This window comes from Clarias gariepinus, chromosome 19 (genome assembly GCF_024256425.1).
Source record: "Clarias gariepinus isolate MV-2021 ecotype Netherlands chromosome 19, CGAR_prim_01v2, whole genome shotgun sequence".
Lineage (NCBI taxonomy): Eukaryota > Metazoa > Chordata > Actinopteri > Siluriformes > Clariidae > Clarias > Clarias gariepinus.
The window spans coordinates 12546454-12562858 of NC_071118.1; the positions used below are offsets into that span (position 1 = coordinate 12546454).

Consider the following 16405-nt stretch of genomic DNA (forward strand, 5'->3'; position numbering starts at 1 on the left):
TATTATTGCTAGACTATTTCTTTTTAACAACTGGTTACTGGAGACTTTACTAAACCTTACCTAAAGATTAACTAAACATTTTGAGGCTGTGTATTCGAGTGTTGGAGTCACACACAGAGTTCCGTTGTTTTGATTGCAATTACATTTTTCATGGTGGCATTAATTTAATGGTACAAACCTTTCAACTGAAGGACAATCTGTACAATACACACATGACTGTTTACTGAAGTTTATTGTTTACACATCTTGTAATGAACAGTAATTTTGCAGTAACAGGTAGCAGAATTTGTTTTACGGAATAATTACATAAAAGAAAGCAGCATAAATAATATTAATCAAGTTTTTTTTAAAAGAAACTTAAACAAATTGTTCACATTACTAATAAGCCAGCAACACAATAAGGATCAAAACACAATGACACTTAACTGTTTATCTCACCAACACTGCTATTTTCTCCCCAATAACACTTAAGCAATTTAAGCCTAAGGGGAACTGTGTAGTGCGCGATGTGTAGGGATGATAAACAGGAACATACAAGAGCGAGTCTAAAATTATCCACACTTTGGCTGTAGAATTGATTTAACTATTTTTTTTGAAAAGACAAATAAATATATTTTTTAACATAATCTCCTTGCTCTCCAATATTCTTTGTCCATTTTCCAACGAGCTTTCATATTCCATGATAAAAAAAAAATGCAATGCTGTCTTCTCTTCTACTTAAAAAGTGAATCATTGTCTCACAGGGCTGCTTTCAGGGGACCAAACAGCTGAAAGTTTGATGAAGCAAGATCAGAACTATAGTAAGGATGCCTTAACACCTGTAAACAAAAGTTTTTGCAGTATGTCGACAGTGTGAGCAGAAGTGTGTGGACGTGGACGATTTTTGCTTAGTTGGTGAACGAGGACATTTCCATTCCATGCCATTTACTCTAAAGCTTGTAGTGATAAATGTTCACCTCCTTCTTGATGGCTAACACTTATGTGACCTTTATTGAACTTCTCTTTACACACACATCTTAACAAAATATTTTCTCTGTACTGCGAACAAAGTTTCCAGTAAGTAATAGTACCAGGCAAATGCTCAGACCACAAAAAATATATAATACAGAGAAATAGAAGAAACACTGCACCTCTTTTGGGCAAATCACAAATGGTTGACTAATTTTTGCTCGCACCACAGTTAAATTAACTGACTGAATGAACTGATGTCACACGTTTACACCTGCACAGTAATGACTGGGGAGACAGTAGCAGAAGTAAAACGGAAAGTGCTGTTAAAACAGTGCGGCCAACAGAAGTTTTAACATAACTGGAGCGTGGATAATATTTGACTAACCCCTGTAATATTACGCACACACAGTGCGGCGAGAACTATGACTCAAACACATGCGCACACAATTTCTGTACAGTTTGCTGACTAGCTCTCATGCTAAATAGCTAGGCTGCTAATTTGTTAGCACTGACCAGTAGTGCTCTTCTACTAGCAGGAAAGATGGAGGGATAAAATTTTACCTGTTCCTTTGTAAACTGCTTCAACTGGCAATAGAGCAGCACTTAAAATGACTAGGAGACTTAACCAAGGGGAAACTAGTTGGAATACTGCAGCAAAGTGGAATAAACACACTGATGTGTGAGTGTATGTTCTTTAAGTGAACTGTTAGGAGAAAGCAGTGATGATCTCATGACAGGTGATGAAGGTGAAAAAATAAACACAGAGATCGGAGAAAACGTCTCCCATCGTCCTGTAGGTTTCTGCTGAGCGATTGATCACTTCAGCTGGAATCCCTGAGAGAAGCAGCGCTGCAGACAGCACCGTCGTCTTCATCTTCCTCTCCACCTAGACATGGACACAAAAGGGGCACATTCAGCAGAGCGAGACATTTACACAGCAGGACAAGATTCCCTCTTGTAATGATAGAACACTAACTGTTCTTATAACACAATCATCTGTTTTATTATACACAGATACACTGTGTCACTGGCAGTGTGGGTTTCTGTGCCTGTCTGTAGTGTCCATCACTGTTTTCAATGTGTCTATCATTGTCCATCTGCCCATCATGGTCCGTTTGTCTCACCTTTGGGAAGTATTTGTACAACCCCATGTAGGCAAGCTCCAGTGTGAGAAAGGGTGCAAATATAGACTATAGGGAAAAAAAAAGGACAAGCACCAATTAGGTATATAATAAGGCATCGCACTTGTACCAAACAATCACAAAAGTGTCTAACAAAATGTCTCTGTAGCACTCTCACCAGGTAGTGGCAGACAAACACGCGCACACACACGGCTAACACCACACTGCCAAGCAGCCGGAAAAGCCGAAACGAGTCGAACTCTTCCACCTCTGCGCCGTTCTCCTGTGACGCCTTCTCGTTGGCCAGTTGACCACGCAGCTTCATCGCATCATCAAAGCGAGACAGGTAGGTGTTTAAACCCCTGCGAGGAGAACAAGAGCGCTCTTCACTCGACGTCTCCCCCCTTGGCCTGAGCCGAACTCCTCGCTCGGTTTCCTCCACATCCTCCTCCTTCCTCTCGTCTAAAATCGATCCCTCACTCCGAACCTCCGAGACATACGGAGACACTCTTTTAGTAGACAACGAGGAGGAGAAACACTCGTTCCTGTCCAAGTCTAGGTGGAACTGTGGTTCTTTAACACGATGGTGTTCTTTAAAAGGGAGGAAAAAAAATCTAAATTAAACAGATTTACTTTTCTACCACCGTCACATTTTCAGTCATAATTTCTTCTGCAGTTAGAGTGAAATAGAGGAAACAAAAACAATCAGTGAGCTCCGTCTATAATTAATGTATTTGCTATCATTTGGTTTTGTGTTTCACGCAACCTTCCCATTTTATCCTGGCTTGGGACCGGCACTGGATCCAGTGGCAGGAGTTTGGGGGTTGGATGGGAAACAAACCTGGGCCTTCCACAGGGATGATGAGAAACCTACCACTGAGCCACCAATGCCCATTTGTAAAATCTAATTATCTTTTATTTATTCTTTATTGTTGTTGAATTAAAAAAACAATTATAACATGTGCATATAAAATTGTGATTCATCACATGTAGCCTATCTCAGAAATGCCTAGTTTACCATTCAAAATAATAAAGGTGAGCGGGTAAATGGCAATAAATAAATATATATATATATATATATTTTTTTTTTTTAAAGATCAATAACATTCGCAGAGATCTGCCAACCCATAATATCAGTCATACAACAGAGGGCTGGCTTTCCTCAATAATACACGTGGCTTCCTGCTCTTCTCACATTCACACACATGCTTATTAACCTATTGCTGAATCAGGTGTGTCTGAGCAGTGACATCACCAGGAGGAATTCAATTATTTATTCCCTAAAGCACAAACACAGCAGGCCTGGTGCAGTAACAGCAGCCTAGACCCATTAAACCCTGGATTAAACCGCCGACAGAATGAGACACGAAAGTATAATGAACAAAGTATCATTTCTCACCGCTCTTTTCTCCGTCGTTTTTATTAAACCCCACAATTCTGTTCATTCTCTGCTCGGAATTCATTAAGAGTTTCCTGCGGCGGATTTCCGCTCGCCTCTGCGCCGCGCTCACTCCTCTCTCCTCCGCCGTCGATCTTTCATTCTCCATCTCTTCAACACACACCGATTTCTTATTTATTAAAATCTTCTTTAACGAACCCCGTTTGCTACTGCGTTAATACAAATCAACGGCTGCGTCCCGAACGGCTTGTTGTTCCCTGCAGAGTGTCCCGCACAGAGTGGTCAGCCATGTTAAGTGCGATTCCAAACTGCAGGGAGCGAAATTGTTCAGTTTACAGAAACGTGTAAACGACTTAGGGAACAAGTGAACAATAGGGCTTCACTTCCGCCGGAAGTGGATATGACAAAAAAAACCATTAGTCATTGCGCCATGTTGGAGCGCGAAAAAAAAGGATTTACAGTATATAACCACAGGTTATATATATTTATAGATGATAAGACATTATTGTCGAGGATAACATAATATTAATTGACGCAATAATTTTACATTTAATTTACTGAATTAATCCTTACTATTACACAGGCTAGCGCTTATGTTACCCGGGTAACGCACGAAGGAAGTGACGTCTGCGCTGGTGCTCGGCTTTTTGTGTCGAACTTTAACTTTGTGACTTAAACATATAAATATATTTGATGGGTCATTTAAATAAATATTACCTTGTTACAAATTGTATTACTTTAAGTGTTTAAAAGGCACATTGACATCAGCAGCCCTTTCTGTACCGCTGCTCCTGAAACCATTGCACAAATTTTTTGGACCTGGGATTATACAGAAATATGTTTTTCAAATATTCTTGTTTTAATTCAAATTATGTTTCCTAATTTTTTTCCTTTTAAAGACATTATTTTATTTATTATTCTGTCTACAAGAAGTTGATTTTTTTTTAAATAAATATAATATTTATAGTGGATGTTTTTTAATGACTAAATCTAAATTTAAAAAACTTATGTCTCTCTTTCTTGTATTAAAATTGACATTATACAAAAATGAGAAAGTATTATATTTTCCAACAAATAAAAATACAGTGTTATTTATTTAGCTAATCTTATGGGTTAAATAATAAAATGTATACTGTATTATAAAGGGCTATAAAAAAAATTGAGATTCGCAAAACCATCATCTGTAATGATGCTCGACATGAAGGACGGGTCATTCACAGCAGGCTGAGGACGAACTTGGCAGAAACACGGCACATGTTCAAATTAAATGTGAGGATTGCTCCAACACAAGTCGCCGAATGGTGTCAACATTTTTGGGGGGTTGAGTCTTCCTGATCTTTCGTCGTCTTCTAGTTCTGTTCTTCTGCTCTTGAAGTGTGCCACTCAAAACATCTTAAACAACTCATTGCAGCTTCGCTGTAAACTTGCCAAACTTAGTCAAACGTTTTTGTGGCAGATTTTCTCAGTTTCACACAGCATTTCACGATTACTATTTTACTTGCTGTCCATTATGAAATTGCATGGTCAGAATAGCACCAGTTGCACAACTCCTGGTGTACACAGGTCGGTGCTCCCTGTGACTGTGCGTGCAGTCTTGTGCTGTCATCTGTTGGCGTGGTTCGAAACTTTTTAATACCACTGTCTTGTTTTCTTTACTGGTGATCGGCACCCACTCTGATGCATTACCCGTATTTTTGTTGAGGGAGTTCCTTGCAACATTCCTTGCACAGGGATCAGACATTAAGGAACACCTTTTGAAAGACACGCTTTAAAGTGCATTGTCCATTCAGCTTTCATATATAGGGTGCTTTAATGAGAGATTGACAGGGAGGGAGCATGTAAGTCATAGTCGTCATACAGTGTCACAGAGGGCTCCAGCCTATCCAAGGGTACTTAGGGCACGAGGTGGGGTACACCCTGGACAAGGTGCCAATCTATCGCAAAGCACACACTTATATGCTGATTCAAACCCTACGCGCAATTTGGGAACGCCAATTAGCCTAATCTTCATATCTGCATGTTAAGCATTTCATTGCATATGCTATTGTGTATGGTTGTGTATGTAATAAATAACATTTGAATTTTAATTGAATTTGGACTGTGAGGGGAAACCAGAGCACCCGAAGTAAGTGCAAACTACACACACACACACCTGAGGTGGGAGTGGACCCTGGACCCTGGAATTGCAAGGCAATGGTGCTAACTCTAAGCTACTGTGCCTCATCACATGCTACATATTTCCCAAAATAATTGTACTAACTACACATTTAAATTTCCTTCCACCTCCCAAAAACCACCCTGGAGGTAGAGTGGCCAGGATAAATGTGAATTAATGGATTTCTGTCTTCTATGTAGTGCACTGGTGCTATCTGAAACAGGTTCAGAATGCAAACGTTATGCGCACTACATATGAGGAATGATTAGTTAGAGTTAGAACACAGCCCATGCCGATGTGTCCAATCAGAACAGCGCTTTGCTCCGGCACGGTGACGTCACAGAAACACACGAAAAAATGGCGGCGGCTCTGAGCAGTGAGTTTAGCGACTTGGTGCAGATTAAAAAGCAGCTGATTTCTATGATATCGCAATGTAAGGAGCGCGGACTGGTGCACAGTGTGAAGTGGTGAGTTATTCTATATCACATATACAGAAACCGTATAGTCAGTGTGTTATGTACTGATATGTTTGAGCTGTTAGCCGTGGGGCTAATGTCTGGATTCATGAGTTTCCTGAGAGTGGTTAATGAATGTATTTATAATTATTCACTCATTTTCACGTTACTTATTGTTCTATAACTAAGCAGTTGTGATAGAAACTTCTAGTAAATATTCAATCTGTCCCTGTGTCAGCGCTATAACATTTCAATCTAAAGCACAAAGCACTACGTTACACCGACTAAGCATATATATATACACACACATACATACATACCACTGACCAGCCATAACATTATGACCACCTGCACAATATTAAGTAGATCCCCCCTTTTTGCCACCATAAGAGTGGTGCACTGTGTGTTCTGACAGCTTTCCATCAGTGACAGCATGAACATTTTCACCTATTTGAGCTACAGTCCTCCGTATATTGGATTAATGTTTCCACATGCATTAATGAGTCTTCTCTGCCCACAACCCTGTCAGCAGTTTTCCTTCCTTGGATTACTTTCTGTAGGTCCTGAACACTGCAGGTCGGAAACATTCCACAAAAGCTGCAGTTTTTAAGTTTATCTGACCCAATTGATTACATACCACAATTTGGCTTTTGTCAAAATCAGTCAAATCCTTACACTTGCCTATTTTTCTAATTCCGACACATCGACTTCAGGAAAAAAGGTTTACTTCTTGCATAATATATACCTTCCAGGTATCTTTGTAACGAGATAATCAGTGTTATACATTTCACCTGTCAGTGGTCATAATGTTATGGACGATTGTTGTACCATTTAAAAACTAAATCTTAAGACACCATACAGACACCATACAGACTAAACTTTAACATTAACTACAATGACTAAGCACTAAATGTTAAAACATGCTTTCCATGCTCCATCAAGGATTTTTTAGTCCAGTGAATAAAAATCTTACTATGGTTGAAAACATGGATTTTCCTTATAATGTAGCTGTTTACATATTAAACAGCAATGTTCCTTTATGGTTATATTGTATTTATTCATTTATTTGATTGTTTGTTTTTTTCTTGATCACACTTACAGTGTTCATGTGTAAATAATAAAGCATTTTATTATTTACACAGCTCTCTTAAAGAAAGTGTGTTTAATTAATTTTCAAAAGTATGTACAGAATTATCTGCTACGAACAGAAACAGAATTATATCACACTTTATATCAGACTGATTGTGTAAATGTTTTTAATACTTTACAAGTATTTATAATTTAGAGTAATTATTAATCACCACATCACCTGTATTCTGCCTTAATATGACAACGAGATTAAAATGTATTGTGTGTTTGTGCATGTTTGTGTGTGTGTGTGTGTGTGTGTGTGTGCGCGCAGGGCATCTGAGTTGGCTTTTTCACTCGATCCTCTCCCACTGAGTGAGATTCCCTCTTCACCACCAGTCACTGAGGTCACTATGTTTAATTAATCTGACGATCTCTAATCTCTCTATATGAAAAGTGTACCTTAAATTTATTTAAGATAATAATGATCTATAGATTAGCCGAATATGGTAATTTCAAGAATTTCCACACACTGTTCTCAGAGGCAGTGATGTCACGTCCTCCTTAGACATTGCTTTCTGCGTGCCAAAAGAATCTGTATACGAACTGACTTTTATGGTTAACAATCTTTTAAACAACTCTTAATTTTTCACATAGTGCACTACATGGGAGGACGATAATTTCAAATCAAAAACCCAAGTCAAGGTCTGTTACTGCACCATTCTCAGTCCCTTTTCTGTTCTAATTCTCCTTATGTCTCTGTGTTTAGGATGAAGCTCACGACCTGGATGCTTTGTGTTTGGCAAAGTCATATTTTGACCTCAAGGAATATGACCGTGCAGCGTATTTCTTGCGTGACTGCCACAGTCAGAAAGCGTACTTCCTCTACATGTACTCACGCTACCTGGTGAGGCATTGTCACTGTCACTATATTAAGTGTGTATCGTGTTGGGTGGGTTTTAAGTGTTCTACCAGTATGACCAGTGTTTGTTTGCACTAGTTAGTGTTATGTTTGCTCTGCTGTTTTTAGCATTTGTTTTTTGTATTTTTTAGTCTGGAGAGAAGAAGAAGGACGATGAGACAGTGGACAGTCTTGGTAAGACACACATTTTTTCCATTATTGGTAGTTAAATATTTATAGGATCACAATTATTTTGTGTAGCAATTCATGTATCGCCACTGACTCAAATCGATTAAAAAAAAATTTTTCCCCCAATTATTTATCATTTTATTTATAATATTTATAATAAAGATGCACCGATCGATTGGCTTGGTTGGTGTTGGCTGGTTTTCTGTTTGATCGGCCATAACCAGTAATTGGACAATCAGCTTAGGATATAACTGATTTTGTGGTGAGTGTACGAGATTCTGAGTGGCGCAATAAAAACATTTGTTTTCAGTTTTTATGGCATTGCATTATCAAATATGCGCTGGTTGTCAAGGTGACTTTGAAGGTGTTTGAGGCAGTAATAGGAGTAAATTTAGTTTTAGAAATAATAATTATGGTGGATACATGCTGCCTTAGGAAAAAAAAAAAAAAAATATATATATATATATATATTTGAAATGGCTTAAATGTTAAGCTCTTGTATTTGAAGTTAGTTTGTATTGTTTAAATACTGGCCTACTGCTATAAGGAATGGGCGACAATTAATCTTGTTTAATTTAGTTGTAAATTTGTTGAATTGAATTAAGGTATAAAACTTTAAAGTTATGACGTGTTTTTTTAAAAGGTTTTTTAAAGGTCTTATAAAAAAGCATAACAAATTTATAGAAAATGTAAAATTTATATAATGTAAATCGAATCAGCACCAATGTATCATGATGATATCATATTGGGTGGTCGCTGGTGTTTTCCCATTCCTATAGTTTAGATACTGCATTAAGTTTCATTTCTCTTATGTGTGCGTGTGTGTTTGTGACGGTGTCTAGGTCCTCTGGAGAAGGGTCAGGTACGCAACGAAGCATTGAGAGAACTGAGAGTGGAGCTCAGCAAAAGGCACACCGCTGGAGAACTGGACGGATTCACACTCTACCTGTAAATGCGCACACTTCACACATGCCTCAAGCTTTAATGCAGGACTTTTTTCATTCTCAAAAATGTTTATTATACCCCTGTACACCAATAGGCAGCTAAAGTTCTTTAATGTAGTTTTGAATTTTACTAATTTGCATGTAAAAAGATCAGTCAAGTAAAGAAATGTTGACAGACCGCCAGTAAGTCAAATAAACAAATAATTTTTTTTAGTCATATGATGCGGTAGAGACTGTTGGGGATGATGCTAAAATTCATTTCCTATTGACTCATTGTTCTTAATTGTGTCAGTAATGTTTTCTATAAGTATATATATATACACACACACACACACACACACACACGACTATGTGTTTTTATGTATAGGTATGGAGTTGTGTTGAGGAAGCTGGATCTGATGAAGGAAGCAGTAGATGTGTTTGTGGAGGCGACACACTCTCTCCCTTTACACTGGGGCGCTTGGCTCGAGCTCTGCAACCTCATCACTAACATTGATATGGTACACATTCAATACCAGATGCTGTTACTCAACACAACATGATCATTCCTAACACCCAACAAAGGCCATCAGTGCCTTAAATCCCCTCTAAACACTACACAATGTTTTTTAAAAACACAAGCTCACTTTCAACATCCCACATGCTCCCTGTCATTAGCATACACTCTGAGCAGCACCACACATAGTTTTTCAATAACACAGTCAACACCCTGTGTCATCAAGCTTGTCACTATAGTCCACACTAAACACCTAGTCCTGGATATCTGGGGAGTTAAAAGATTACACAATAAACATTGAGTACTTTCTGTACTTTATTTAACAGTGTCTGAATCTTATACAGTACCACATACATTAAACACAATCTGGCAGCTCTGCAATCTCATTACTAGCATGAAGATGCAAATTCAGGTTACTTAAAATTTCAGTTACTCTCTCTCACACAGATTTAGTAGACGTCTGACCGTGTCTGTTATTGTATAAGCCTCTGTTTCTTTGTTTGTACATCTGTAACTGAAGCACCTGTCTCGTGTGTTTTTAGCTGAAGTCTCTATCCTTGCCTGATTGTTGGGTGAGGGACTTCTTCATGGCCCACATTTACACAGAGCTGCAGATGATTACAGAGGCATTGCAGAAATACCAGAGTCTAAAGGAGGCTGGATTCTCCAAGAGTACCTACATCATCTCCCAGATCGCCGTTGCCTACCACAACATTCGAGGTCTGGACCGTCATCACACACAGACTTATATTGAATGCAACTTTGAATGTGTATTTCAGGACAGTGCACACAGGCACATAAAGAAGTCTTAACAAAAATATTAAATAATAAAATATAAAAGCCTGTGGCAGCACGGTGGTGTAGTAGTTAGCACTGTCGCCTTGGACCTCCAGGGTCCAGGTTCGTTTCGCACCCCTGCGTGCATGGAGTTTGCATGTTCTCCCTGTGCTTGGTCGGGTTCCTCCAGGTACTTTGGTTTCCTCCCACAGTCCAAAAGACTTATCGACACAACCAGATTGCCTGTAGTGTATGGATAAGTGGCCTAAGTTTTCAGGGATAGGCTCCATAGATAGTGGGTGGGTGGGTTAAAAAAAAAAAAGCCTGTTAATTGGATAATTTTTGGGCAAATGACCACACTAGCTTACATAAGTAAACCAGCTTGCCATTTTCAGTGCATTATGGCTAACAAATGTTCCATTATCCTCTATGAATATACACTGTATGAACACACATGATTCTGAAAATATTATGGGTAATACACATGCTCCCTCACACACTGAGTCTCTTAGTGTCCCAAGAAAAACAATATAATTTTTTGGTTTGTCCGTACAGATATTGACCAGGCTTTGGATTTGTTTAACGAGCTTCGTGAACAGGATCCATTCCGCATCGAGAACATGGACACGTTTTCCAACCTGCTATATGTCCGGGTGAGAAAACTCTCTTCTCATAATCAAATCCTGCTTATTGAGTGTTTACCATAGATCACAGGACATGTGTGTTAAGCACTCATCAGAAAGCTGAGGTTTTGTTATTAACTCATTAACAGATGCTTAAAGATTTTGGCTTGTTTTCCTGTGATGACGTCAATACCCAGATCAGAACTGGGAGCAGTATCGGGTCGGTATTGTCTGAAACAGTTGAGATTGATTGAGTTTAAACTGGATTGAGGTTTTAAGTAATATTTAGCACCTGTCTGTCCTACATCAGGGGTTTTGGGCATGACTTTTAATAGACAGTCCATTGAGGGTGGATTTATGTTGATCTACCGCTACCCTGCACTAGGAAGCTAAAGTTTAGTTTAGTTCTAGAGCATGTTTAAAAGCTCAAGCTGACCAATGTGCTGTACAGCTGAGGGTCATTTATATTTATATATTTATAAACCTACCATTACAACAGAATCAAATGTGTTAATGATTCATATTAAAGTCAATGGAAAGATTATACAAAGTATGTGTGTATGTGTGTGTATTAGAGTATGAAGCCAGAGCTGAGCTATCTTGCCCACAGCTTGGTGGAAATAGACAAGTACAGAGTGGAGACCTGCTGTGTCATTGGTCAGTAATCACACACATTACACTAATCTCTCACTGTACCCAGTTCCAGATGTTTGTTCTTTTAATATGAATAATTAATATTTAGTGTATACACAGAAATTCTTTAAAAAAAAAAAAAACTTAGTTTGTGGTAATTAAAACTGATATGTAACACAGTCTTATCATTTTGATTCATACACATTCACATTTTATACAAACTTAAGTAATTCTTTTGATTGTGTAAAGCTGCTTTGCGACAATGTCAATTATTGAATAAAATTGAATTTAACATGCACAGGGAAAAGCAGCACAGGGTTAAATGTTAATTATGTTAACTATTTAGGTAATTACTACAGCATGCGATGTCAACATGAGAAAGCAGCTCTGTATTTCCAGCGAGCGCTGAAACTGAGCCCTCGCTGTCTCGGGGCCTGGACGCTGATGGGCCATGAGTACATGGAGATGAAGAACACGTCTGCTGCCATCCAGGCCTACAGGTACAATTAATGCACCCTAATTAACAATGTCTTACTCTGCTGGTACATTAAACACCATCCAGGCCTATATGTGCTGCTATTAGTACACCACGATTAACACTGTCTCATTCTTCTCGTACGCTAAACACCATCCAGGAATCATCAAACACACTGTACAGTGTATTATAGTATGTGTTGTATATTGTAGATAAAGTAATTCCATGACTACACAGGTCAGCTCGTAGTGCTTTATCACTGATCACGGCATTGCACAAAGAATTGGCACTGCCTACCCAGTCTATTAGTACAGTATACTGTATACCTGCAAACTGATTGTGTGTGTGTATGTATGCATACAGTATACATATATTTAAAAAATGTTTGTTTGTATAAGGCATGCAATCGAGGTGAATAAGCGGGATTACCGGGCATGGTACGGACTCGGTCAGACTTACGAAATCCTTAAGATGCCCTTCTACTCGCTCTACTACTACAGGAAGGCTCACCAGCTCAGGTGTGTAGTGTGTTTGTGAGTATTATGATGATAAGTTCTGATGTGCAGTGAGAAATGTGGATAGAGTTACTCGTTATAAAAAAAAATCATGTGATCAGACAGAAACAAAATTGTATCAGATGTGGAAATAAGTTTTCAGCCCAACATTTTTCAGCTTAAGCTAAATAATCATTAAGTACGCTCATAGTTATCGGACATGACTGTAGTTTTCACTGCAAGGAAGCGTGTTTAAATTAGCTAGTGTTTTACAAAGTATTATGTTTGTTTATGGTTCTTTTGATAGAAATACAACAAGTAAAACTAATTTCACCACCGTTTTCTTTACTGTACTGTTTGCTACTCAGTATTCATAAATTGCAGATGGGTTACCAAACACCAGATGGAGTTTTTAGAGTATTGTAATGAAATTTTTTTTTTCTTTATCAGTATTATTACTGAATGTGTGTGTGTGTGTGTGTGTGTGTGTGTGTGTGTGTGTGTGTGTGTGTGATTGTTTCAGGCCCAATGACTCCCGCATGCTTGTTGCTCTTGGTGAATGTTATGAAAAACTCTCACAACAGGTTGAAGCTAAAAAGGTAAGGAGCTCATCATTTAAATTATGTTTCTGATAAAGGGGGTGATGCTGATATGGTGTGTGTGTGTGTGTGTGTGTGTTGCAGTGTTACTGGCGAGCGTATTCCGTGGGAGACGTGGAGAGAATGGCACTGCTCAAACTTGCCAAGTATTATTATTACTAATATTAGTATTATAATCATTCGCATCAATATCAATATTATTACTGCAAAGTTATATGTAACAAGATGTGAATTAGTAATGAACAGTGTTCATGTATGTCTGTGTCCAGGCTTCATGAGCAGCTAAACGAGTCCGATGATGCGGCTCAGTGTTACATAATCTACATCCAGGACATTTTCTCCTGTGGGGTAAGTGTGTAACACTGTAAGCGTTTTAATGCTATAAAAGTTTAGTATAATTCCGATAAATATTTATTAAAATCTGCTTAACTAATTATTGTTGTGTGAATGAGAGTTTAATAATGTAAGAGTGAGTGTTAGTGACGTGACTTGTGAAATATGAGTTGTGAGCAGGTTTGATGCTTCAAGTGTTAATTGTTATGACAATTAGTAATTAATGTTATGAGACAAATTTCACTAGGGTCTTAAATGCCCTGAGAATTGAATTTTGTGAGCATGAATCCATACTGGATTTTTTTTTATTACATGCAATTTGATGTGTTGCATGTAATAGTGTTTAGATTCAATAATTGGTAATATCACTAAATAGACCTGAACATGGTTAAACCAGTATTTTAGTGTGTGTGTGTATATGTGTATATGTGTATATATATATATATATATATATATATATATATATATATATATATATATATATACACACACACACAATCTGGCCATTTAATATGAACTGTGTGTCTGATCAAAACTATGAAAATTAACATCAAGCAACCATGGTAACCATGCTGGGGAATTCATTAAGCGCCTACACAGTTAGTGTCTGGGTGTGTTAGTTGTTAAACCTGTCTATACTTGCGTGTGTGCAGGAGCAGTTGGAGCACGTGGAGGTGAGCACGGCATTGCGTTATCTTGGTCAGTATTATTTCAAGAACAAACTGTATGACGAGGCATCGCTGTGTGCACAACGCTGCTGTGACTACAATGAAGTGAGTATTTCTCTCTCATACACACACACACACACAGTAATGTGCGATACTGCTCGGCAGAACATACAGCCTTGTTCACTCACTGTCCACTTTGTTAAGAACACCTGTAAACCTGCTCACTTATGCAGAATATCCAGTCAGGGAGTCATGTGACTTTGCAGATTGGCTGTCTATTAAGTATTTCATTACTTCTTGAATCAGGAAGGATATAGTTTATCAAATGATAATTCTTTACAGAAAAGCATTTCGGCATGAACAAAACATTGAGCCTTAAGGTGGATGAGCTACGGGAACAGGAAACCATTTTTGGTTCCACTCCTGTCATCCAAAGTAAAAGTAATCTCAGTCTGTCATGGGCAGAGACTCACTCAAACTGGTCTGTCATCCGTTGGTGACTTCTTTCTTTAACTGTCCAGTGTCTGTGAGGCCTGTATCCACATGATTTAATGCATTGTTCTGCTTCCTTATGCTTGGCCAATTGGATAACTACATAAATGAGTAGGTGTACAGGCATGCCTTTTATAGTGGATGGTGAGTATATATTTTTTATGTGCTGTATTAACACACAAAGACATGAAATTTATTCTAGATGTACAAAATACAGACCAGAGTGTGAACAAAACTGGAACATTTGTTTCATTAATTAAAAAGCATGTGTTGTGCAGCAGTTTTTTGTTTAAACCTGAGACTGTTTGTGTGTAGGCACGTGAGGAGGGAAAAGCTCTGCTGCGTCAGATCTCAGCCGTGCGAGAACAGGGAGAATCATCTTCTGAGCAGAGTGTGTTTAACCCACTGAACACAGCCACACACACACTGCAAAGTGTGTACAACACCACCACACCCATTCGGAGAGTGTCTCCTCTCGACTTGTCGTCCATCACACCCTGACACACGCATGCACACACCACACGCACACATCCTGATACACTTAACCACGTTATTATCTTGTACAGATGGATTGTTTCTGTTTGCTCAGAAATAACCTGTACGTGTATTATTTGTCGAAATAAACTTTTTGAAATATGCTACAGGAGCATGACACTGATAAAATTTAGGGTTGTCTTATTTTTGCCAGTGTGACTATTGGTTCTTGCAAACTGTGAAGAAAGAACTTCCTGCAGGAGACAGTTCAGGGAAAACTTGTGTACTAAAGGATAACTTTGGTTTACTAAATTTACTGACGATGAAGAGAGTAAACTAGACTAACCAGCGCCTCCTGCTGGTGATAGTTAAGGGAGATGGTTATCAATGTAGTTCTGATCACTTGACTCAATATTCAGTGGTGTCTAATTCTTTAATAGGACTTTTGTACAATTATTTTAAATAAAGCTGCACTTAGTGACGGATTAGAAAATGTGTTCTGTTTGTGTGTGGGATGAATAGAGAATATATGTTTATTTTCTGAGTGTTGACCCTGAATGAAAATGAATTTATTTTCGATAACTTAAAAAAAAAGGCAAATACTGCACGTTATTTTTCTTAAAAAAAAAAAAACCTGTCTCCTTGCTTTTCAGTACACCTCTCTTTATATTTATTGACACGATTAACTTTTGTATTCCCTTACTTAAAAAATGTTTTAAGCTGAGTTGCGAGCCACAAATGCACTGCTGTTTTCACTTCTTTATCAGTACTCTTAGGGCTGCATTGAGGGGAACAAAAACATGAAAGTTTGATGGAGCAAGATCAGGACCAATAGAGATCATCCTTTGACACTTAAAATAGTTTCGATAGTGTGGGCAGAAATGTACGGACGTGCCCTTGGATAGAAGTCCTTTGCGTTTAATCTGGCTTTAACTCTTTAATTAGCATCTCACTGTAATGAGCACTGTTGATTGTCAAACCTTTTTCATGATATTGTTTCAGTACTAGCACGTAAGAATTCCAAAAAACTTTTTCTTGATATAAAAATTACTTCTGTTTATACTTTTCCGTGGGTTCCGTGAATCACGAATGGGCCATCCATTTTTGCTCATACCACAATTACAAAAAAACTGGTGTAACACATTAACACCTGCACAG

General features: G+C 38.2%; 2 protein-coding genes across 2 annotated transcripts; one reads left to right on the forward strand and one right to left on the reverse strand.

The window, feature by feature from the left end:
• Positions 1–213: 213 nt before the first annotated feature.
• On the reverse strand, positions 214–3846 carry camlg (calcium modulating ligand). The gene is made up of 4 exons (XM_053477923.1): positions 3472–3846; positions 2251–2663; positions 2076–2141; positions 214–1837 (listed from the first exon to the last, which is right to left on the reverse strand). Exons 1-4 carry the CDS (start codon positions 3617–3619, stop codon positions 1658–1660), a joined length of 807 nt encoding a protein of 268 aa, XP_053333898.1. The 5' UTR covers positions 3620–3846; the 3' UTR covers positions 214–1657.
• A 2122-nt stretch (positions 3847–5968) lies between these two features.
• Positions 5969–15732, forward strand: cdc23 (CDC23 (cell division cycle 23, yeast, homolog)). Its single transcript, XM_053478596.1, has 16 exons — positions 5969–6093; positions 7484–7556; positions 7919–8056; positions 8203–8245; positions 9082–9187; positions 9551–9683; positions 10222–10399; positions 11012–11109; positions 11655–11736; positions 12059–12212; positions 12586–12705; positions 13205–13280; positions 13365–13426; positions 13550–13628; positions 14267–14386; positions 15089–15732. The coding sequence occupies exons 1-16, from the start codon at positions 5984–5986 to the stop codon at positions 15272–15274; spliced, it is 1758 nt and encodes a 585-aa protein (XP_053334571.1). The 5' UTR covers positions 5969–5983; the 3' UTR covers positions 15275–15732.
• The last annotated feature ends 673 nt before the right edge of the window (positions 15733–16405 follow it).